This window comes from Ochotona princeps, chromosome 22 (assembly GCF_030435755.1).
Source record: "Ochotona princeps isolate mOchPri1 chromosome 22, mOchPri1.hap1, whole genome shotgun sequence".
Classification (NCBI taxonomy): domain Eukaryota; kingdom Metazoa; phylum Chordata; class Mammalia; order Lagomorpha; family Ochotonidae; genus Ochotona; species Ochotona princeps.
In genome coordinates, this window is record NC_080853.1 from 38177782 (window position 1) to 38200869 (window position 23088).

General features: G+C 42.3%; 1 protein-coding gene and 1 pseudogene across 2 annotated transcripts; both read left to right on the forward strand.

Annotated features, from left to right (window-relative positions):
- The first annotated feature begins 4734 nt into the window (after positions 1-4734).
- LOC131483006 (zinc finger protein 334-like) lies at positions 4735-21691 on the forward strand. 2 transcript variants are annotated; one of them, XM_058679826.1, is made up of 5 exons: positions 4735-4816; positions 5126-5183; positions 18500-18626; positions 18759-18851; positions 21431-21691. In XM_058679826.1, the coding sequence occupies exons 1-5, from the start codon at positions 4779-4781 to the stop codon at positions 21445-21447; spliced, it is 333 nt and encodes a 110-aa protein (XP_058535809.1). In that variant the 5' UTR covers positions 4735-4778; the 3' UTR covers positions 21448-21691. The 2 variants fall into 2 exon arrangements, with proteins under 2 accessions (XP_058535809.1, XP_058535808.1); XM_058679825.1 differs by lacking the exon at positions 21431-21691 and adding an exon at positions 19468-19567.
- The window catches only part of LOC131483040 (zinc finger protein 850-like), a 235426-nt pseudogene continuing 233862 nt past the window's right edge, over positions 21525-23088 (forward strand).

Sequence of the window (23088 nt, forward strand, 5' to 3'; positions counted from 1 at the left end):
GTTTGACTCTTGTACCGTGATTCTCACCTTCAAGCAATTATAAATTGTTTTGAAAGAATTAAAAAGGCCTGGCATGGTAGCATAGTGGCTAAAGTCTTTACCTTGCGTGAGCCAGGATCCTATATGTTTGTCGGTTCATTTGTCCTGGTTGCTCCACTCTTTATCCTGCTCCCTCCTGTGACCTGGGAAAGCATTAGAGGACAGCCCAAAGTCTTGGGACTCTGCATCTGCATGCGAGACCCTGAAGAAGCTCTTGCCTCCTGGCTTCTGGCTTCAGATCATTTCAGTTCAGGCTCTTGTGTCCAATTGGGTAGTGAACCAGCGAATGAAAGATCTTTCTCCATGTCTCTCCTTCTCTCTGCAAATCTGAATTTCCAATAAGTAAATAAAGATTTTTAAAAACCACAGTTATCAATTTAAAAATTAATAAGTGTATCGTATACTGTGTAGATTGGAACTGTTTCACTATTTTAGATGTCCCATTGTTACTTTCAGAGAATGATTCCGATTTTAAACAAATTCTAGTGAAGTTTGATCAGCGTGTACTTGAATGCTATCATCAGGTACAGTGCAGCGTTTGAGCACATTTTTGTCATAAGCTGAGTAAACCAGGTGCCCAGGCTTTGTTTCGACAGCACACGAGGTCCTCCGTTCCAATGTCCTGCATAAGCTTATCCTATTGTGAGCTGTAGTCACCACACGCTGGGATGGAACCCTGGATCTTGTTCCTTCTGTCTCACTTTCTTTGCTAGCTGTTCCATCTCCCTCCTGTCCCCGGGCCCCTTCTTCCCAACCTGGAATAATCACCATCCTAAGTCTTATCATTCATTTCTTTTGGTTCTAATTGTTGGAAAATTGAAGAGCAAGATGAGAATAGGTTTGGTTTCTCCTGAGGTCACTCCCTGGCCAACTCACAGCCTCCATGGTGTTTCCTCTCTCCCTGTGTATCCTTAAAGGAACAGAAATTATTTTGAAGTGGATTCACAATGACTATAGTTTTCAGTAATCACCCTCTTTTACAAATTTTTATAAATTTATTTTATTGGAATATTAACAACAGTGAGGAGGGGAGAGAGAGGAAGATCTCCCATGCACTGACTCACTCTGCAATGGATAAAATGGCCAGACCTGAGCTGATTCAAAGCTTGGATCTGGGAGTTTCTTCTGGGTTCTTTACATAGGTACAGGATCCCAAATCATTGGGCCATCCCTGACTGTTTTGCCAGGCCACAAACAGGGATCTGAATGGGAAGTGGACCATCCGTGAAAAGAACCCTGTACATATTTCATCCCAGCACATGCAAGGTGCGGACTAAAACCACTAGGCTACCGTGCTAGGCCCAGTAATTGCCATTCAGCTCTCTGCTTGTGGTTTGGGAAAGCAGTCGAGAACAGGGCTTGGGACTCTGGACTTGTGGGAGACCCAGAAGAGGGTCCAGGCTCCTTGCTTTGAATCGTCTCAGCTCCGGCCATTGTGGTTACTTGGGGAGTGAGTCAATGGACAGAAGATCTTTGTCTAATGGACAGAAGGTCTTATGTCTGACATTGTAATGTAAAAGGAAAGTATTTAAGAAAAAAATGTACTGTCTTGTCCCCAGCATGGTGGCCTAGCAGCTAAGGTCCGTGCCTTGAAGCTGCCGAGATCCTATATGGACACTGGTTCTAATCTTACTTGCCCTGCTTCCCATCCAGCTCCCTGCTTGTGGCTTGGGAAAGCAGTCAAGAATGGCCCAATGCCTCTGGACCTGCACTCAGGAGGCTGCGGGTACCTGGCTTTAGATCGGCTCATCTCTGGCCATTGTGGTCACCTGGAGACTGAATCATCAGACGGAAGACCTTCCTCTATCTTTCCTCCTCTCTGTATATGTGACAATGCAATGAAAATAAATTTCTAAAAAGAAGAAAATAAGAGAAAAGAGAAGAATGTACTGTCTCAAAGTAGTGTCACATTGGAAATCCAGCCTCTTTGCTATGAAATTTAGGGAAACTCATTTCTGTCAATAGCAGTTAGAAGGACCCAGTGATCTGGCGCAATGACAACCATTTGAAGTTTATTTGCTTTTTGAAACCAGTGTTATGATTGCTCATGGTTTCATTTTAAATATTATCTCTGTCAGAAGTGCTTCATGCATACCCATGCCTACATATACCCAAAACAACTGTATATGCATATATGTAGCATTGTGAATATGCTTGATGATCATATGCAGGTCATCATTGGATAATCCACAAAATATATAAAGCAGAAAGAATGATAAAAATTAACGTGTGTGCTAATCAACATTTGTAATTTTTAAAATATGCGCTCTAAAATTTGAAAAATTAAGCAATGCAAAACCCAGATATAATAATCCTACTCAACAGTCAACATGAGGGATGTGTTCCTATGTCTGTATCTGCTTTAAATCACTGTTCCTGGAAAGTAGTACTTGGGAGTAAATCAAAGATGGAATGAAGCATTCCCAATTGCATAAACCTAATACTATTGTCGCACAAAAAATAAATCAATGCAGAATTTCTACTTTTGATAAGCAATTGCAATACTCAGATTTTCAAGTGTATTGTAGGAGTGTTTGTCAACACACAAGCTGATATTGCCCATTTAGTGAGGTTGGGGTGACATTGACAAGATTAAAAAGAAAATTTATATTGTACTTATCAGATTAAAACATGTTATGTTAATATAGCCAAAGCCTCTGAAGCACACAAATAATGAGGGTCATTAATGGGATGCATATCACTAGTTTAATTTTCTTTTACCTAGTGTGTCCTACTTGTGTGGCAAGTAGAGACATGCAAGTTCAAAGTATGCAAGCAGTCATGAGAGTGGAAAGAATAAAAAGATCCTGCATCCACCAGGTCACTCCCACCATGACCCTTGGGTCTGCATTCCAGGTTGGCCAGGTCTCTGATGTAGGTATTAGAGCCCAATTACTGGCATCATTCCCTGCCATGGCAGGTGTATTTTATACAGCTGACCAGGAGCAGAATGGCTGGTACAGAAACCAGTGCTATAATAACTGGATGGCAGCATTAGAAGTAGCGGCTCAACCAGTGAAGTGTCTCAATGACAACCCTCATTCAAAAAATAGTTTAAAGAAAAGAAAAAAAAAAAAAAGTTCTTATGAAGATTCTCAAAATTGGGCCAGAAAGACATATTTGAAGAAAATTCAAGATTTATTCACAGCAGGAAGACTCAGTTTTATTTGAACCTAGAATTGGTTCCTCCTCTCCTACCATGACCAGGTCAAATGGGAACTACTATCCAGGCAATTGCAACTGAGAACACAGACCTCCACCTCCTGCTGAGTGCCAGCAGAAGATGACATCACCACTTTTCCTGTCCTCAGTTACCTGTAGTCATAAGCATGCTCTGCTGAGTGGTGTGAGAGGAATGGGCCCAGGGCCTGCAAAGGTTATGGGGCTCTTATTGACCATGAGGACACCTGGACCCCATCTTCACCATATTGTTATTTGAAAGACAGCAAGATAGAAAAAGAAATGGAGACAGAGGGATCTTCCATCTGGTAGGTGGTTCACTCCCTAAATGTCCTCATTAGCTGAAGGTGGGCTGGTCCTAGTTAGGAGCCTGGGGTTTGTCCTACCTTTTGACATGAGTAGAGGGGCCCAAGGACTTTGCTGCTTTCCTAGCCATTAGCAGGGAGCTGGATTGTAAGTGTAGCAGCCGAACCCAAAGCAGCACCATATGGGATGCCAGCATTGCAGATGGATTCTTAGCCACAGAATTCATGTTTCACCGTTTTGTATTTTTTTATTAAGATTTATTTATTTTTATTACAAAGTCAGATGTACAGAGCGGAGGAAAGACAGAGAGAAAAATCTTCTGTCCTATGATTCACTCTCCATGTGGCTGCACCAGCTGGTGTTGTACCAGGTCTCTCACATGGTTGCAGGGTCCCAAGGCTTTGGGCCATCCTTGACTGTTTTCCCAGGCCACAAGCAGGGAGCTGGATGGGAAGAGAAGCTGCTGTGATTAGAACCAGTGCCCATGTTGGATCCTGGCGCCTACAAGGCAAACACTTTAGCCTCTAGGCTTTGGCGTCGTGCCCAGTAAGAATACATATCAAGCTATCTTGCTGTCATGTATATGGATATGCTACGGGCTAAGCCACTAAAATGGCAGAGTCAAATGTCATTGTGGGTTTCAGAGCTGCTAAGTGTCATCGAAGTCTTAAGAACTTTCATTTGGAACAATTACTAGAAAGCTGTATGGAATAAATATGTGTTACCTATGTTTCATGTATTTTGTGGACAAAATTGCTCTGATTGAAAGATGTTTGCCTTCTACAGATGCTAGCATTAACCTCAAGTGTGTTCAGTGCAAGTCCTTACGTGGAATCCTATGCAGCTCTTTGTAGAAATAAGAGAAATACTTTAGACCACCCAGTTCTTTCTGTGTAGCAAGCATCTTAGTGACAACATGATATTTTCTATGATATTTTGCAATTTGTACAATAGTAAGAGTAGCTGTTGAAAAAATCAGTTACTGCTTGACATTCACATTATTGATTATTATTATTATTTAATTTTCATTGGAAAATCAGATTCACAGAGAGGAGAGACAGAATGAAAGCTCTTCTATCACCTGGCTCACCCTCCAAGTAGCCCCAACAGCCAGAAGTGAGCCAATCCATGGCAAGAGCAAGGAGCTTCTTCCAAGTCTCCCACATGGGTACAGGGTCCCAAAGTATTGTCATTCTTGACTGCTTTCCCAGGACACAAGCAGAGTGCTGGAATAAAAATGTAGCAGTCAGAATATGAATCAGCACCCATATGGGATCCTGACACATGCAAGGTAAAGACTTTAAGCCACTCTATGCTATGGTGCCATGTACAGCAACATTTTAAAATACGCAGTAGTAGTTTCAATTAACCTAATGACGTCTTGAGTTTCATCACTGCCAGCTATTGTATTGTTGATACTGGTTCCAGGAAACTTTCCTGGTTCGTGTAAAGAAGTATTTTTGCCCATGGAGGCTGATTGCTTTTGTTTCTCCAGGCATTGTGTCTGCTTCCTGCCTTGACATTACTTAGCACAGTAGGAATCACTAAGCAGACTGGGAACAAGCAAGAAAAACTCATCACTGCCCACCTTCTCTTGCAGGTGTAGCCCTGCAGCCCGCTTCATGCTTCCAAGGCTGGAGAACACACACACACCTCCAGTAAGTTGTTTGTTTACCTCTCACCTTGTTTTACATTGTATCTTAAGAATTTTATGATGGTTTGTAAACTAAAATGAAAAGGCAAGTATAAAAGAAAGAAGGCAGAAGTGTCATAGCCAAGATATTGGAGCTGTCAAAACATGTTGAAACTTTCTCTCGAGGTTTTCTGATGGCATAGCCAAGACATGGTTATTATTGCATGATGATAATGGAAACTAAGAATTTGTTAATGACTGTAGGATATCAAGTTTGAAATGGTGTTTACTGATCATCCTATTCATTTATTTAAAGACTGACTTGCAGAAAGAGAAGGAGAGAGACAGACAGACATGTCTGCTCTCTGCTGATTGATTCTCCCAGTGGGCACAGTGGTCAGTGCTGGACAATATCACAGAAGAATCAGGTGGTTCTTCTGAGTCTCCCACCCAAGTGCTTGAGTCATCTTCCACTGCTTCAAATTTACATTGACTTAGAGCTGGATTGGAAGTGACGTAGGTGGTAGCTTAGGCTGCTCTGCTACAATGCCATTTCCTACTGAAGAATGGTTTTGCTATTGCGTGGTTTCTTTTTGTTAGTTTTGTCTTTAAGAAAGAAAGAAATGGAGAGGCATCTCCCATGTGCTGGTTTACTTCTCAAATAACCAGAATCAGCAGAGGTGAGCAAGTCTGAAGCTACAAGGCAGGAGTATTGTCCAGGTCTCCATCTTGATTACAGGAACCCAAGTGCTTGAGCTATCCTCCACTTCCTTTCCAGGCCTGTTGCTAGGGAGTTGGGTCATAATTGGAGCATCCAGGATATGTACCAATGTCCAAGTGGGATGCCAGGTCCCTGTTGCATTCTCTTTGGTTTTCATTTCAAATGCAAAGATTCTCTACTTGGTTGTAATGGCAAGAGCTAAGCCAATCCAAAGCCAGGAGCCTCCTTTGGGCCTGCCGCATGGGTGCAGGTGTTTAATTCTTGAGCCATCCTCCATTGGTTTCCCAGGGCAAAAGCCGGAGACTGGATTGGAAGTGGAACACACAGGACATGGACTACACCAATATGATAGCTTAGCCCACCAGGCCACAGTTCAGTCCACTGATACTGACTTGGTTCAAAGGAATCAGGGGCAGACCATGAAAACACTGACATGCTCCCTGGTTCTTCCGGATGATACCCTGTACTAGTTCCAAAGTTTGTGAGATGGTTAAAACCATAGGCAGTCCTTGAGTACCATTTGTAATATTAGTTTCATCATTTTCCACTTCAATCAGCAATGCCTGATTTCTATTTCTCTGTGAACATTTTTGAATGAAGGACATTGCAATGAGTGTGAAGTGGTATCTCGTTGTGGTTGCCATTTTCATTCAGCTAATGATGAATCCTGCTGAGAATCTGCTTGTGCTAATCAGGGTTTTGGTGATCTTTGTAGAAATATGTGTTTAGTTCTTTGTCCATTTTGGAATCTGTTTTTATTGCTTTTGAGTCTATTCGGGGGTTTCCAGCCAGATGGCCCCAAGAGGGTGCAATCTGAGGGGGTGAGGCATCATTGTTCTCCAGCTACAAGAACCACTGGGGATAGTTTGAGGGCATGTCCATTTTTTGTGAAATGAGCACAACTGTTATGGACTAGGAAAGAAGATGGCAGCAGAGCAGTGCCTGACAGGCCTGCCACCCAACAACAACACTGTAATTGACTATAAGACTTGTGTATCCCTTTAAACCCTCCAATCTTGTCACAGGTCATATTTTGCACACAAGTGCAAGCCATGCCTCAGGTTACGGGTAGGTGGGCTGTTAGTCACGCCCACCAGGTGGTATTTAAGTTGACAGTCATACTTATAGCGCAATACAAAATTAATTTACTTTGCAACTAATGCACAAACTAAATTGAGATTGTCCTGTAACTCTACCAGTCAGTGACACTTAATGACTTTTTCAATGTCACAATATGTTTAATGTTGGGAAAGCAATTCCTAAAATGAGCCCAGACTGGATGTGCTGTGATGTGTGAATAGGAGTGAAGTCTTGGTAAGTACAAATTGGCTGCTAATGCTATTCTATTTTTCCCATTTTTAATTATATTTTGACATTCTTTACCTAGTTCATTAGGCTAAAAAATTTTAACAGCTACAGGAGAATGGATAAGACTATTATTTCCACATTGTTTCCCTCATATATCAGAGGTAAAGGGGGATTTTAAGGGATAAGCCCCACCCAAGGTGGGGTATGCTCCAAGGGTCTTGCTCAAGTAGTTTTAATAGTTCAACAGTTATGAATTGCTGTCAATCTCACAACTCCAAGCACAATGAGGTCGTTGAAGAATCTGATTGACATAGTCCATCATAGAGGCTTGGTTTGCCCAGTTTTTCACTGCCAACATATGGTTGAGGTGGTTGATTAACTTGTTCTGTCTTCTTTTCATGACTAGGGTTCTGAGTCTGGCAGTTCAGTTGGGGGGATCCCTAAAGAAACTTGGTCTGAGGTGTTCCCAGACCAGATTCTTATATGTGCTGGCAAGTACAGGGCCTGGCACAGTCCATCACCCCGATCAAGTTTTTGCAATTGCTGGGTTGGTTGTGTTTCCAGCCCTGTCTTCCACTGGAACCAATGGGTGTTGCATTCCAGCCTGGTTCTGCCCAGCACATACTTGGACCTCACATAAACCAGTGGAATCAGCCTAGTTGAAGGGACCCACAATAACCCCCACCAGGACCAGCTCCTACCCTGATTTGCCAGTCTGTGTAGCAGACTAGTACTTTACGTCCCTCATCCCATTCAGCTCTCACACATGTCAATGAGTATTAAATCCTACTTCCATCTAACCAACTCAACTCTCCAGCCCTCACGGATGTTTTTGAGTGTCTCTCTGTCAAGCCACCCCAGCCCCTGCCCTGGTTTTTGTGCCCTCGGGTGGGAGTGGTAACCCAAGAGGGAGGAGCCCACTGTTTCCCTCCCAGGCCTCTCCCACTCCTGGATTATGCACTGTTTGGGTGGTTCTGTGGTTTAACTTGACAGAATTAGCCCTCAGTGCCAGCTTCTGCCAGCTGATGCTGCAGCTAAGCTCAAACAACCCTCACACAGTCTAATTTTTGTTTGCACCATGAGGAGTCATCAGCCCAGACTGGTTTTTCCCTGATCTTATCCACATGAGGACCACAGGTGTTGTAGACCTGCCTACTGTGATCTGCCCCCATCCTAGCTCACACTCGCCAGTAGGAGTAGCTGTCCAACAGGGTGCCCCCCATGTTTCCCCTGCCAGCTCCACCCGCTCCCTTTCTGGTACTCACACATGCTGGTTGGACACTGCAGCCACATCCTGTACAGGTCACCTCGCCTTGGCATTCCGTAATGTGCACTGTTTTTTGTCGCAACCGAACCTCGCCTGACCCACTGTCTATTCTGGTGCTTGGATTTGCCAGTGGATGACATGAATTGGTTCAGCCTGATCTGCCCCTGACCCATGCCAAATGTATGCCAGTTGGAAACTTTCCATTGCCTGTTCTGGATTGTTTCCTATCATGCTTCTTGCGCTTACCTGAAGGGTCTGTGTCCTGCCATAGGAGTTGCCCAGACTCCTCCATCAGAACCTCTCCCAATGCCAGATTTTGTGCATACCATTGGTCCATGAGCCAGCCCTACTCAGTTCACTCCCTGTCCTAGCAGGAACAGTGACTTTTCCTGACTGGCCTTCAACCCAATCTGGTTCTTGTTGTTGGATATTTCAGCCTAGTCATGGCTCGTCCATACCCACATATAGCTCACACATGGCTCAGTAGGGGTTGAGACCTAGCCACATATTCACCAGTGGGAGCTATGATTTGCCAGGGGAGTATCCCAAGTTCCTCCACTTGATCCACTTCCATACCCAATTCTCATACATGCCATTGAGTTTCAGGACAGTACCAGGCTTAGCCTGGCCTTCCGTTTGGCCTTGTATGAGCTGGTGAATGTTGCATCCTGGTCCACTGACACCCTATCCAGGATGCACCTGTGACAGTTGGCAGGCTCATTGGTCACACCTAGCTTAGTCCCTCACCCCTTCAACTTTTGAGCTAGCCAGTGGAGCTAATATTTCCACTGGGTTTGGCCCACACACATCCCCCACCGTATCTCCCCCCTGATATGGTTCTCTGGCATGCTGGTTAATGTCGTGGCCCTGCCTAATGTGATCCATCTCCTGACCCACCATCATGTCAGGTAATAGAATATGATCCTGCTGTACATGCATGGAGTCTTAGGTTTTGCAGGGAATGGTGTTCAGTGGTCAGCATTGTTCAGTGGTTCTTCAAAGGAAAAGTTACTCTGTCATTGGGAATCTTTAGGACTGATTCACATCCCAGAAGCACAGTGGGTTCCACATGGAGCGACATAAGCAGTAATTCTAAGAACCAAAACCTCAGAGCAGGCCATCGGGCAGCCAGCAGGCAGAGTCTGACACCAGATGGCGCTGGCCACCTGGGCACAGCTCACCATGTGCACACGGTGCCTGCAGTCAGGGATCCGAGCATAGAGACACCCCGGCCTGAGACCCACCATCAGCCAGCTGGATGCTGGAAGTTTCAGTCCCAGATTCCAAGGTTGCTCCCCATCCCAATCCCATCCCCCGTCCAATGATTGTGGTGGGTGGGTCCCTGGCCTACTTGGGCACCCAAGACCTCCCCCCTCAGTGTACTCACCCCAAAGGGGACAACCCTGGGAGCCCAGGCACGTCCGGGGACAGCTCACCACATGCACGCACTGGCTGCAGTCAGGGATCCGATCATAGAGACTTATAATGCAATCCTTAAGGTACAACTTTATAAAGTTATTTTCTAACTGGTTTTGATTGGGAGGTCAGATTTATAGAGAGATGGAGAGAAAGATCTGCCACCTCCTATTTCACTCCCTAAGTGGCCACAACGGCCAGAGCTTCTGGAGTTGAGCTGAACTTAAGCCAGGAGCCAGGAAACCTTCCCAGGTTTCCTGCACAGGTGCTGGGTTCCAAGGCATTGAACTCTCTCTACTGGTTTCCTAGGCCACAAGCAGGGAACTGGGAGGGAATTGAACAGCCAGGATATGAACCATACGTGATCCTAGAGCATGCAAGGCAAGGACTTTAGCTACTAGGCTACCACGCCAGGCTCTAAATATATTTGTTTATTGTTGTTAAATTTAATTTTGCAGTTTTTAGTTTTATGGTACAATTTCTTAGACACTGGGATCCCCAACTGCCAAACTCCCACCCCCTGACAGTTTTTTCCCCAGTTGCTACAATAGTATAGTGCTTCATAAGGAGTCAGGATTCCAACAGTCTGTCATTTAAGTGTGGCCCAACATTGCTGATATAGACAACATCAGTCTAGCATCCCATTTTCTACACATTTCTAAAAGTTTCATTGCGAGTCCATCTTTGATTTGGAAGGAGGGATGCCTATTGCATTGTTTCCCTAAATCTGAATATGGTAATCTCTATTTCTCCATCACTATACATTCCCATGAATGAGAAACCAAAAAGAAGGTAAACAACCGGTATGAATTGGAGCAACAACAAAATTACAGCACCCTGAGAAACATACCACTGGGTAACCAACGCATGGGTGACAAAAAAGAAAACGCAATAGTCTCCCGGGTAAAATGATGCCACCCTGTAACCCATGAGCTAGTGATGAATTTGACAAGAGTAAAGAAAGTATTTGGAAGAGTGGAACTGAAATCAAAACACATGGCATGCAGCCAAAAATAAATAAATGAATAAATAAATAAATAAATAAATAAACAAACAAACAAGTAGATAGATAGAAACAAGTAGATAGAGAGAGAGAGAGAGAGATAAGGACATTATTGAACGTGTGACTGAAGTTAGACATTGCATGACGGGTTCCTTCTATCAGAGAGAACGTTTGGCATTTGTTCTTTTGGGGTTGATGTATTTCACTGAGCATAATGGTCTGTAGCTGGGCCCATCTCACTGCAAATGGTATAATTCCATTCTTTACTCCATGGAGTAGATGTACCGCTGTTTCTTTCCCCACTCCCCTTTGGATACACATCTGGGTTGTTTCCATGTCTTTGCTATTGTAGATTATGCTGCTGTCAATATAGGATTACATGTCTCTTACTCATATGCAGGTTTCATTTCTATTGGGTATATTCCTACGAGCAGGATAGATGGGTCATATGCCATGTTTATTTACAATTCTCCAAGCTTATTACCGCAATAGTAGTACTAGCCTACACTCCACCAGCAGTAAAGGAGGGTACCTTACTACCCACATCCATGCCATCAGCTGTTGATAATAGAGTTTTAAATGTAGCCAGTCAATGGTGTTAGGTGGTATCTCAATATGGGTTTTGTTTTTATCTCCCTGATGGCTAGGAGCCTGAGCATCTTTTCATATGTCTGTTAGGCATTTGGACTTTTTCAACAGGGTTTTTGTTGTTGTTGTTAGTTTTTTTGTTTTGTTTTGTTTTGTTGTACTGGGTTTCTGAAGTTCCTCTATCACTTGTGTAGTGTGCAAAAATTTTGTCCCAATTCTGTTGGTTGCCTCTTCACTTTGTAATTGTGTCCTTTGCCATACTGAAGTTTTTTAGTTTGATGTAGTCTCATTTATTCATTTTGGCTTTGGCTACCTTTGCTTTGGGTGTCTTTTCTAAGAAGCCTTTCCTTGTTGCTATATCTTGGAAGTGATCTTCCTATGTTTTCTTTAAATAGTTTCATGGTTTCTGGGTGTAGATTTACATGGCTGATCCATTTTTGTACAATGTGACAGGTGTAAATTTGGTTTCTTAATTATACAAGTTGTTATCCAGTTGCCACAACAGCATTTCTTGAAGAGACCAGACTTTTTGCCTGCATTGTTTTCAGTTTACTTCTAAAACATTAGTTGTCTATACATGTGTGGGCTCCGTTCTGGTATTTCTATTCTATTCCACTGGTACCAGACCCAGCTTGTTTTGATGAGCACTGCTCTGTAGTGTTTCTTGAGGTCTCAAATTATGATTCCTCCACCTAGTTTTTTATTCTTCAGGATTGCTTTGGCTATTTGTGGTATCTTCTGATTCCAGGTGCACTTTCTTTTTTTATCATCTTTTCTATTTCTGAGAATGTTGTTGGGATTTTGATTATGATTGGATTGAATCTGTATATTACTTTTGGTATTATGGTCATTTTGATGCTGTTGATCCTGCCAATCCAGGAACATGGTAAGTTTCTCCAGTTTTCAATATCTTCTTCTGTTTCTTTTTTTTTAATGTGTTATTGTTTTCATCATAGAAGTCTTCCACATATCTAGTTCGGTTAATTCCTAGGTATTTAAGATTCTCTCTGCTATTTCAAAGGAGAGTGTCCTTAAAATTTCTTTCTCATCCATGGAATTATTTGTGTACACTGGGGCCATTGATTTGTGTCCATCAATTTTTGTAACCTGCTACTCTGCCAATGTCTCTTAGGAGCTCCACTAGTCTCTTGACTGGGTTTTTTGGTTCTCCTATTTCAGTTACTCACATCCAATGTGGATTAGTCTAATTCCTCATTCTTGCCTAATAGCTCTGGCAAGGATTTCCAATACTGTAGTGAAGAGTAGTGGTGACAGTGGACATCCCTCTCTAGTTCCAGATTTTAATGGAAAAGCTTCCAATCTTTCCCCATTTAGTATGATGCTGTCATTGGGTTTTTCTTTTTTTTTTTAATGATTTCTTTATTTTTATTGGAGGAGAGGAGGAGAGACACAGAGGCAGATCGTCCGTCCAATGGTTCACTCCCCAAGCAGCCGCAATGGCTGGAGCTGAGACAATCCAAAGCCAGGAGCCAGGAGCTCTTCTGGTTCTCCCACACGGGTGCATGGTCCCAAGGCTTTGGACCATCCTCAACTGCTTTCTCAGGCCACAAGCGGGGAGCTGGATGGGAAGCGGGGCTGCCGGGATTAGAACTGGGGCCTTTATGGGATCCCAGCACGTGCAATATGAGAACCTTAACCACTATGCTATCATGCCATGTCCATTTAGTATGATGCTGCTATTTGGTTTTTCTTAAGTTGTTTTGATTGTGTTGTAGAATGTTCCTTCTATGCCTATCTAGGTTAGGATTTACAGCATGAAGTGGTGTTGGATTTTATCAAATGCTTTCTCTGCATCTATTGAGAGGATCATATGGTTTTTATTTTCATTTTATTGATATGATGTGTCACATTTATTGATTTGCAGATGTTGAACCATCCCTGCACACTTGGGATGAATCCCATGTGGTCTGGGTGAATGATTTGCCTGATGTACTGTTGGATCCTTTTGGCTATGACTTCCCCGGGGCGTTTCCCAAGTTCCTCCACTTGAACCACTCCTGGACCCAGTTCTCATACATGCCATTGGGTTTTAGGCCAGTGTCTGGCATAGTCTGGCCTTCCTATTGGCCTTATATGAGGTGGTGAATGTTACATCCTGGCCCACCCCACTCCCTATTCAGGATGCACATTTGGGTCCTGCTGCCTTGACCAATCCAGACTGCTGTCGGTTCATTAACCTGTGATTGATGGCAGGTTCCTTGGTCACACCTAGTTTAGTCCCTCACCTCTTCAACTTTTGAGCTAACCAGTGGAGCTAGCATTTCCACTGGGTTTGGCGCACACATCCCCCACAGAACCTACCCCCTGATATGGTTCTCTTGTGCTACTTAATTACATGGCCTTTCCTAATGTGACCCATTTCCTGATCCATCAACATGTCAGATAATGCAATATGATCCTGCTAGATAAGCCCTGAGCCTTATTTTTGCATGGACTGGTGTTTGGTATATCAGTCTTAAACATAAAAATCATCTAGTCCCTCTCCTCCAACCTACTAGGTCTCATTACCCTCGCTAACCTTCAAAGGCAAAGTTTCTCTGTTGTTGGGATTCTTTAGTATTGATTAACATACCTGAAGTACAGTGGGTTTGACATGGAGATACCTAAGCAGAAATTCCGAACCCACAACCTCAGAGTAGGAGCCAATGCCATCCGCTGAACCCCTTCCCCAATCCCATCCACCATGCCATGATGGCAGCGGATTGGGTCTGAGCCCACCCCCTCCAAACTTCCCGCTTCTGTTACTCAACACGAACAGAGCAGTCTCTGAAGTTCAGCAGGCACAGGGACAGGTCACTGCATGGATGCAGTGGCTGGAATTGGTGCTCCAAGCATGGAGATGATACCGGCCTGGCACCCACCATGACCTGCTGGCTTTCATCTCCAGAGACCACAAAGACCCTGCAGGGCACAAAGCTGGTGCCATCCTCCCCACTGCTTCACCACATAAGATGGCGCCCGGAGCCCATTATCATTTCTCTGCTTCTTGCTGGTACAAACTCTCCAGTGAGATTGGCAGGTCTCAGAATGCATTCGCCTCATGAGCTCCCTGTGTGAACCCAAGTTCCCACCTGGTTGACACAAGAGCCAAGGAGGGTCTGCTGCTGGATCCTGGATCACTGTAGTCTAGATTGCTGCTCGCCAGGCACTGGTGGGTTTTTCTGTTCACTGCAACACTGCTCTGCCATCACCAGCACTTCCTTATGTCCAGGGGTCTGTAGGTATGACCCCTTCCTGCTCTGTGACCCCTAAGTTTTCCCTGTACTCTGCTCCCTGTACTTCACCCTATCCAAAGATTCTCCATCAGCCCAGACATGTCTGTACCCTATGCTTCCCCCTAAACTGATTTTTAAAAATTATTTATATATTAATTCCATGTTATCAGGATTTTTATATAAATCATGTTATATGACTTTCATATTTTGGTTTTTAGATCTTGTAGTTTTCATGTGTCAAAATTTTTTATACAGGGAGAAGAAATAGAAAATCTGGACACAAAGATCATACCCAATTTTTATCTAAGCCTTGAACAATACCATACTTATCATCTATGTTAGTATAATCAAAATAAAAGTAAAAACCAAAAAATTCATGTGAAAAGATTTTTCTTTATTGGAAAGGCAGATATATGAAGAAAAAGATTCTCCCTATGCTGGTTCACTCTCAAAGTAGCCACAATGGCTGGAACTGAAGCAATCACAAGCTGGAAGCTAGGAGCATCTTCTGGGTCTCCCATACAGGTTCAGGGTCCAAAGGTTTGGGGCTCTCCCAACAAAGGAGTTTCCCAAGCTTCTCCATCAGAACCTCTTCCAGTCCCAGATCTTGCATACACCAATGTGTCCATGGGTCAACCCTACTTAGTCCACTTCCTGTCCAAGCTACAACAGTGGCCTTTCCAGACTGGCCTTCAACCCATTCCAGTTCTTCCTGTTGGATATGTCAGTCCTGCCAATCCTGGTACACGCCCAGACACAGCTTACACATGGGCCAGTAGGAACAGAGACATAACCTAGCGTGTCTTACACCTACCCTGGTCCTCCAGAGCACCAGTGGGTGTGGAGTTTAGCCCAGTCCAGTGGTCCAGCTCCAATCCACACTTGCGCCAATGAAAACTGCAGCCATATCCAGACCAGAATGCAGCTCCCACTCTGTCCCCCACACTCACCACTGAGAACCCCAACTCAGCCAGGATGTCCCTTTAGCTTCCCAATCAGGCCTGTTCCCAGCCATAGATTGCATGCATATTCCCTTCCCTGTCTTGACCTTTGCCTTAAATTCTGTATCCTGGCCTGACTCAGCCTGCCCTGGTCTCAATTGTGCTGGCAGGTGATTGAACCTTGCCTTGCTCAGTCTGCTGCCATCCCTGACTCATGTAAACCAATACATGTAAGAGCCTAGCTCAGCATGACCTGTGCTCCAGCCTGGTTTCTGTTCTTGCTGGTGAGCCAAGCTTTGCTTAGCCCTGCCTGGTTCACACCCTTCCATAACCAACCCACACAGTCACCAACAGTTAAAACTACTTTTCCCAACTTGCCCGAACCCCAGTCCTAGACCATGTGATCAGCAGTGGGAGTTATGACCCACTAGATGGATTTCCCAAGTTCCCCTACTTAGGCCACACCTAGACCCAGGTCTCATACATTCCAGCTGCTGTTAGGCCCTTGCCCAACTTAGTATGCCTTACATCTTGGCTTTGTATGAGCTGATATAAGCCTAAGCCACTCCATATGCTGTTTAAGGATGCACATTTGAGTGCTGCAGCTTGGATCTGGCTAGCCTATTCGTCGCCCCTCTACCCTTGAGTGATAATAGGTTCCATGGTTACACTAGCTCAGCCCATTTCCACCCCAACTCTGAAGCTAACCATTGGGACTTGTATTTACACAGGGTTTGGCCCACACCTCCCACCCCCCACACACACACAGAATCTACCCCCGACCTGCATGCTAGTTAGTATTATTGCCCTGCCTAATGTGACCCATCCTTTGTTCTGACATTCTGTTAGGTACCAGGATCTAGCCCTGCTTGACTGGACTCCAGTCCTAGCCTTCACATTGACTCTGTGGGGTGGCTATTCTTTGGTGATAACAAAACCTACATAGACTTACAGGTAGGCTGGTGTATCAATCTCATCCATACAGATAATCCAGCAGCCAGGCCCCAAAGCTCCTACCACCAAGGCCCTGAATTCGAACTCTCCTAGGTCCCTCCACCTCCAATTTCTCTGATTGTCTTTCTCTCTTTCTCGCTGGTTTTCAAATAAATAAATCTTTGAAAAAGAAGGAGACAAAACCCACAAATATGAATGAAGGTCATGTTTCATGAGGAAATATTAATTTTTGAGAGATGTTTTTCAGTTGTCTTATGGGCTTCTTGGATTATTAGGATTATAGCATCCATTAGATTTGGGAAGCATTTAGTTTCCACATTCTTAAAATCTACCGAAATCTGCAGTTATAGCTATTCGCACTCTTTGCAATTATCCCACATCACTAAATCTCAACAGCTTTCATCACAGTGTGTCATATGAATGGAGTCCTTTCTCACTGCACATTTTTGCATTCTCAGAGAGAGAAACTGAATAAATCCTCATTCCAGTATTCACCCCTTTTTACCTTTGTTTCTACATTGCACTTAAAAATTGTCAAATATTATTAAGTGAATAACAAAAACTTCAAGTTATTCAACTGTGAAAAGAAAATTCTGCACATTCAACAGACATTCTGCTATAGTTTTAATGATCTGTATTCGTAAACTGGTATGATTGAAACATTTGTTTTCATGATATTTATAGCTTTTTCTTTGAACTATGAAGATTTTCTTTTCCATTTAATCACTGAAAGATTAAGATCTTGAATGCAATGTAAGTTTAAAACATGCTATTTCAAATGTTTAAAAAAGCATTAGAGATAAAACGTTAAGATACAGAAGAAGTATCAATCTTTTTTTAAGAAATTCTGTATATCAGCTACATTCATTCTTTTTTATATTAAAATGAGTAAATAGATAACCATGGAAAAGCCAGATAACTGATTAAAATTATTTTTGCTTCCAATGATGTTACAACATAGCATTTGCTGTATATGTATATGTATATATTCTGTTCAACTGGATGGTTGTGATTGGCTGATATTAGTCATTGTTAACAAAAAATAGTTTTGTATGAGGCTGCAGTTTGGATTCCTACTAAGCTATAGTTCACTATGTAGAAATTAAAATTTTAGTTTAATTTAAATGTTATTCCATAAAAAGCAAAGCAAATAATGTAGAAATAGCTTTAATATGTTTATACTAAAAATTAAAAAATAATGGCGAGGGATACTTATATATATTTATTTCCAATGTAAGATATAAGAAATATTTACACATATATACATGTTTCTTCCTAATCCAAACAGGTTATTTGTCATGTGTTTGTGTGTGTGTTTCCAGATTACATAGTTAATTAGTTTTATAATTGTCATAGAAAACAATCTGATACAGAATCATAATGGAATTGTGGCTTTAGAATTGCAGAAATAATACAGGAGGACAACATATTTTTTATTTTTGCCCTATGTTGCAGTATAGATTGTAAATTTAGCTGCATCCATACAAGGTGCAAGTTAAACAAACACAAAAGAATTGCACTCAGCTTACTATTACAGGTACTGAGTTAATAATTTGGCTCAGTGTTAAAGTGATTGTTTATTCTAATTTGATTAAAAATCAGAACGACAATCAGGGGCAGACAGAGTGATGTCTTCCTCTTATAAATGTATTTGAACAACGCCCTCAACAGTTCCTTAGATTCAAAATATTTATAGAACACATCCTTTAAGAGAATGATAAGGGCTATTGTATTGTAATATTGCAGTTGTAAAATTAATACAGGAGAACTTATTTTTGTTTTGTTGTTACTCTGTATAGACTGTAAATTAAATTGCATCCATAAAAGATGCAAATTAAATATACATACAATTCACTGTCAGTCTTTTTACGTAATGATCCAGAACTGAGGAGACATGTACTTCATAGGTGTTGGTGTCATTTGAAGATGTGGCTGTGGACTTTACCCAGGAGGAATGGCAGCACATGGACAACACTCAGCGGACACTGTACAGGGATGTGATGCTTGAGACTTATAACAATCTGCTGTCCTTGGGTGAGTGAAAATCTGTCATGCCCAAACAGAATACTTCTTTATGGTTGACAAGTGAAAGGAGAGTTTCTGTAGTTCCACATTAGATAAGACTAGCACTGATGTCACAAAATCTACGTCATTGTCCATGAACAGGGTACAGCTTGACAAAGCCTGATGTGATCTTGAATTTGGAATGGCATTCAGCACCATGGACAGTGGACAAATCTACAAACCAGAGACTTCCAGGTAGGTCAGCACCTAGTGGGCATTGAAGTTAAAACATAGCTCATTAAAGGTTGACTGGAACTCTCTGATTTTTTTTTTTTTTTTTTAAGTTTCCTCCCAGAGGATAGCTGATGAGACATAGGAATTCCACAGTCTGCATTGTAGGTTTATCCTAGCAATGCCTTTCAAAATTTGTTGGCAAGTAACCATACAACTAGCATTACTTACTGGTCTTTTCATGATCCCCAGCACTTGAATCATCATCTGCCACAGCCAGATACATTCTCAGGAATTTGTGTTTGAATCAGAGTAATCAAGCCAAGACAGATTGGTGCTGTAATGGGATGTAAGATACCCCAGCCTTATTTTCAATTTCTGTGCCACATTTTCAGTCCTATCCTGCACCAACTTAAAATACACAATTCCAAGTAATTGAAATTGTCATTTAAAAAAGTTATGTTAATGCATTAATAAAGAAACAATGCTCATTAATTATGCTCATAAATGTCCATATTTCACTAATATTAAAATGTGTTGTGTCTAAAATGGCAACAAACCTCACTGGGATTAATTGAGCATTTTAACACAAAAACTTAGATGAGCTTCATGGAGATGGTTGCTCTTTTCCTCATTTCAGATCGCTACAGAAAGAATGAGCTACTTGGAACTAATCAGGAAAATCAACAAATAATGTTCAGGCAAGTTGTAATCACAAAAATCGTATAATAACCCAAAAGAGAGTTGTATTGCCCAAGGTGACTTTTTTCTGAAGATATACTTATTTTTATTGCAAAGTCTGACATAAGGAGAGGAGGTGAGAGAGGGAGATTTCATGCATTGATTCACTTCCCAGGCAACCACAATGACTGGAGCTGAAGCAAGGAGCATGTAACCCCTTCCAGGTCTCCCACACAGCTGCAGAATCTCAAGACTTTGGGCTGTCCTTGACTGACTTCTCAGACCACATGAAGCAAGCTTGATGAGAAGCGGGGCTGACTGGATTAGAACCAGCACCCATATGTGAGCCTGGTACATTCATTCTAGGAATTTAGCCACTAGTATACCTCACAGGGCCCTGGTAAAGATGCTTAATATTAGCTGTGCTCATGATTAAAACATGATATGGATGAGAAATTGTACAAAAATGAAACTTAAGAAATGTAATTTGTTTCTTTATATATACATATATATTTCATTTATAGTTAGAGTGTTAATTTGAAAGTGATGAGGTGAATGTAGAAAGCAGATGGAATGAAACTACGTTACGTTGGAGAGAGCCAGGGGATGGTGTGCCTCTTGAATGGAGAGAGGTAGAGACAACAAAATTTCAAAAGTGTCTTAGGTGTTTAAGTGTCCCCTGGCCCGCCCTTTTCTGCTCAGGAGCCTGTGCGTAAGGCATTTCCCAGTGATTTTCTCTTGAAGAGCCAGGGAATAGCTCCTACTTTGTAGCTCCAAATGTACCCTTGCTATTCTATGCCTGTTCAGGTCTCAGATTTAGGAAGACATGCGAGTGATCTAATTGAGACAGGATACAAAGGAAAGCAACTGTTCTATTCTCAGGACATCTATGATCTGTAGAGTGGGTAATCTAAGGGCCCACATTGGCCATTTCTAAAGCTCAAACCCAAGGCACAGCTGGTAGACTAGCAGCTAAAGTCCTTGCTTTGTACATGCATTGATCTCAAGTGGGCACTTATTCTCATCCTGGCAGACCCATTTAACATCCAGATCCTTGACTGTTGCCTGTCATTGCATTCGAGCACAGCCCAAAGCCTTGTGACCCTGTACCTGTGTGTGATACCCAGAAGAACTTCCTGGCTTCTGGCTTTGTTTCAGCTCAGATCCAGCCATTGTGGTCACTTGGGAGTGAATCAATGGATGGAATATATTCCTCTCTGACTCTCCTCCTCTCTGCATATCTGACTTTCTGTTAAAAATAAATAAATCTTAAACCGAAAAAAAAATCAAGGCCAAGAAGCATACTGGGGTGCAAGGAGTCTCATCACTCCTGAAGAGAGGATAAACCAACCTGAAACATGAGAAAGGATCCCAGAACTTAGTTACCATGTCAGGTGCTTGGCATTCAGAATCCACCTCGGGTGTTTCAAGTCATGCATAAAAGTGCCCTTTGCCGGGGACAGTCAATCTTCCCTAAGGAGCTGTCCAAACACAAGTATCCAGAGCTTAGACTCCAATATGAAATTTGAATTGATAAGAAGAGTGCAAATAGGTAGTTAATGAGTAGTTTGTCTGAAGTGCTAAACTGCTGTCCTTCCTACCTCCACCCCTCTATAAGTGCAATCCCTCTGGAGGTTTAGCTAGAGGCAGGCAGTGGTTGGAGTTGGGTCTTTGTTCAGGTCTTATATTATGACACCATAGCAAATGTTACCCAGGAAAACTCAGTGCTTCTTTCTGGATCATACTATAGAAACAGAAGTAGGAAATCAGTTTTCAATACAAGGTTTACTTGCTAAGTGACCAAGTAAACTTGGATGCAGGGCAGCAAAAGCAACTCCAAGAAGAGATTTTAGAAGTCAACTGGCTTTTGAAAGCAAAGAAGAAAGACACCATAGCTCATTTGAAATCTTTTCCTCCCCCAGGATGCCTGATGAAATGACACTTGAGATAAACCGTGCCTCTAATTTCCCGGAGACCAAACTCCAGAGTGGGGAAAATCTCAGTCAGCATGATAAGATGCACACTTGTCAGCAGTCTTTTGAACACAGTGAGAAAGAAAATACTTTCAGCAGGAAGAAGATATTCCTTGTGAGTGAGAAAGTTTATACCAACAACGCATGTAATAAGCAGCCTGTCAATGTCAGAGAGTCTGTTCAGCTTAAAGAGAAAATGTTAAATAACAATCCTGACTTTGACAATCATCAACAAACACAATCAGGAGAGAAATTCCATGAGCATTTCCTGAGTGAGGAATCACTTATTTATAAAACAGATGTGAAAGTAATTCAGAAAACCCAAACAGCTAGAAATCACTGTATATGTGGTTACTGTAAAAAGCCTTTTAACTCTAAATCATGCATTACCAGCAAGCATAGAACTAACAGAGTAGCAAATTTCTGTGTGTGCAATGACTGTAAGGAAAACATTTACCGGAAGTCAGAACTTGTGGGAGATCAGATCCTTGACACTGCAGAGAAGTGTGGAAAAACTTTTCATTACAAGTCAGACCTAATTGCACATCAGAGAATCCACACAGGGGTAAAACCGCATCAATGTAGCGAGTGTGGAAAAGCTTTTTCTCGGAAGTCACCACTCATTGTACATCAGAGAATCCACACAGGGGAAAAACCTTATGAATGTACTGAGTGTGGAAAGGCTTTTTCTCAGAAGTCAACCCTCATTACACATCAGAGAATCCACACAGGGGAAAAACCTTATGAATGTAGTGAGTGTGGGCAAGCTTTTATGCAGAAGTCATCCCTAATCACACATCAGATAAAACACACTGGGGGAAAGCCTTATGAATGTAGTGAGTGTGGAAAAGGATTTACACTGAAGTCATCTCTAATCAAACATCAGAGGATCCACACAGGGGAAAAACCTTATGAATGTAGTGAGTGTGGAAAAGCTTTTTCTCAGAAGTCACACCTCATTTCACATCGGAGAATCCACACAGGGATAAAACCTTATAAATGTAGTGAGTGTGGACAAGGTTTTAAGCAGAAGTCATCCCTAATCACACATCAGGTAAACCACACCGGGGTAAAAAAATATGAATGTAGTGAATGTGGAAAAGCTTTTTCTCAGAATTCATATCTCATTAAACATCAGGGAATTCACACAATAGAAACACCTTATGAATGTACTGAGTGTGGAAAAGCATTTAAGCTGAAGTCATACCTACTTATACATCAGAGAATTCACACTGGGGAAACAACTTATGAATGTAGTGAGTGTGGAAAAGCATTTAAGCTGAAGTCGTATCTAATCGGACATCAGAGATTCCACGCCAGGAAAAAGCCTTATGAATGTAGCCAGTGTGGAAAGGCTTTTCATTACAAGTCAGACCTAATCATACATCAGAGAATCCACACAGGGGAAAAACCTTATGAATGTAGCCAGTGTGGAAAAGCTTTTTCTCAGAAGCCACACCTCATTGCACATCAAACTCTCCATACCGGGGAAAAACCTTATGAATGTAATGAGTGTGGAAAAAGTTTTTCTCGGAAGTCCTACCTCATTGCACATCAGAGAACCCACACATGATAAGAACAATATGAATGTCCTGTTGGGAAATCCT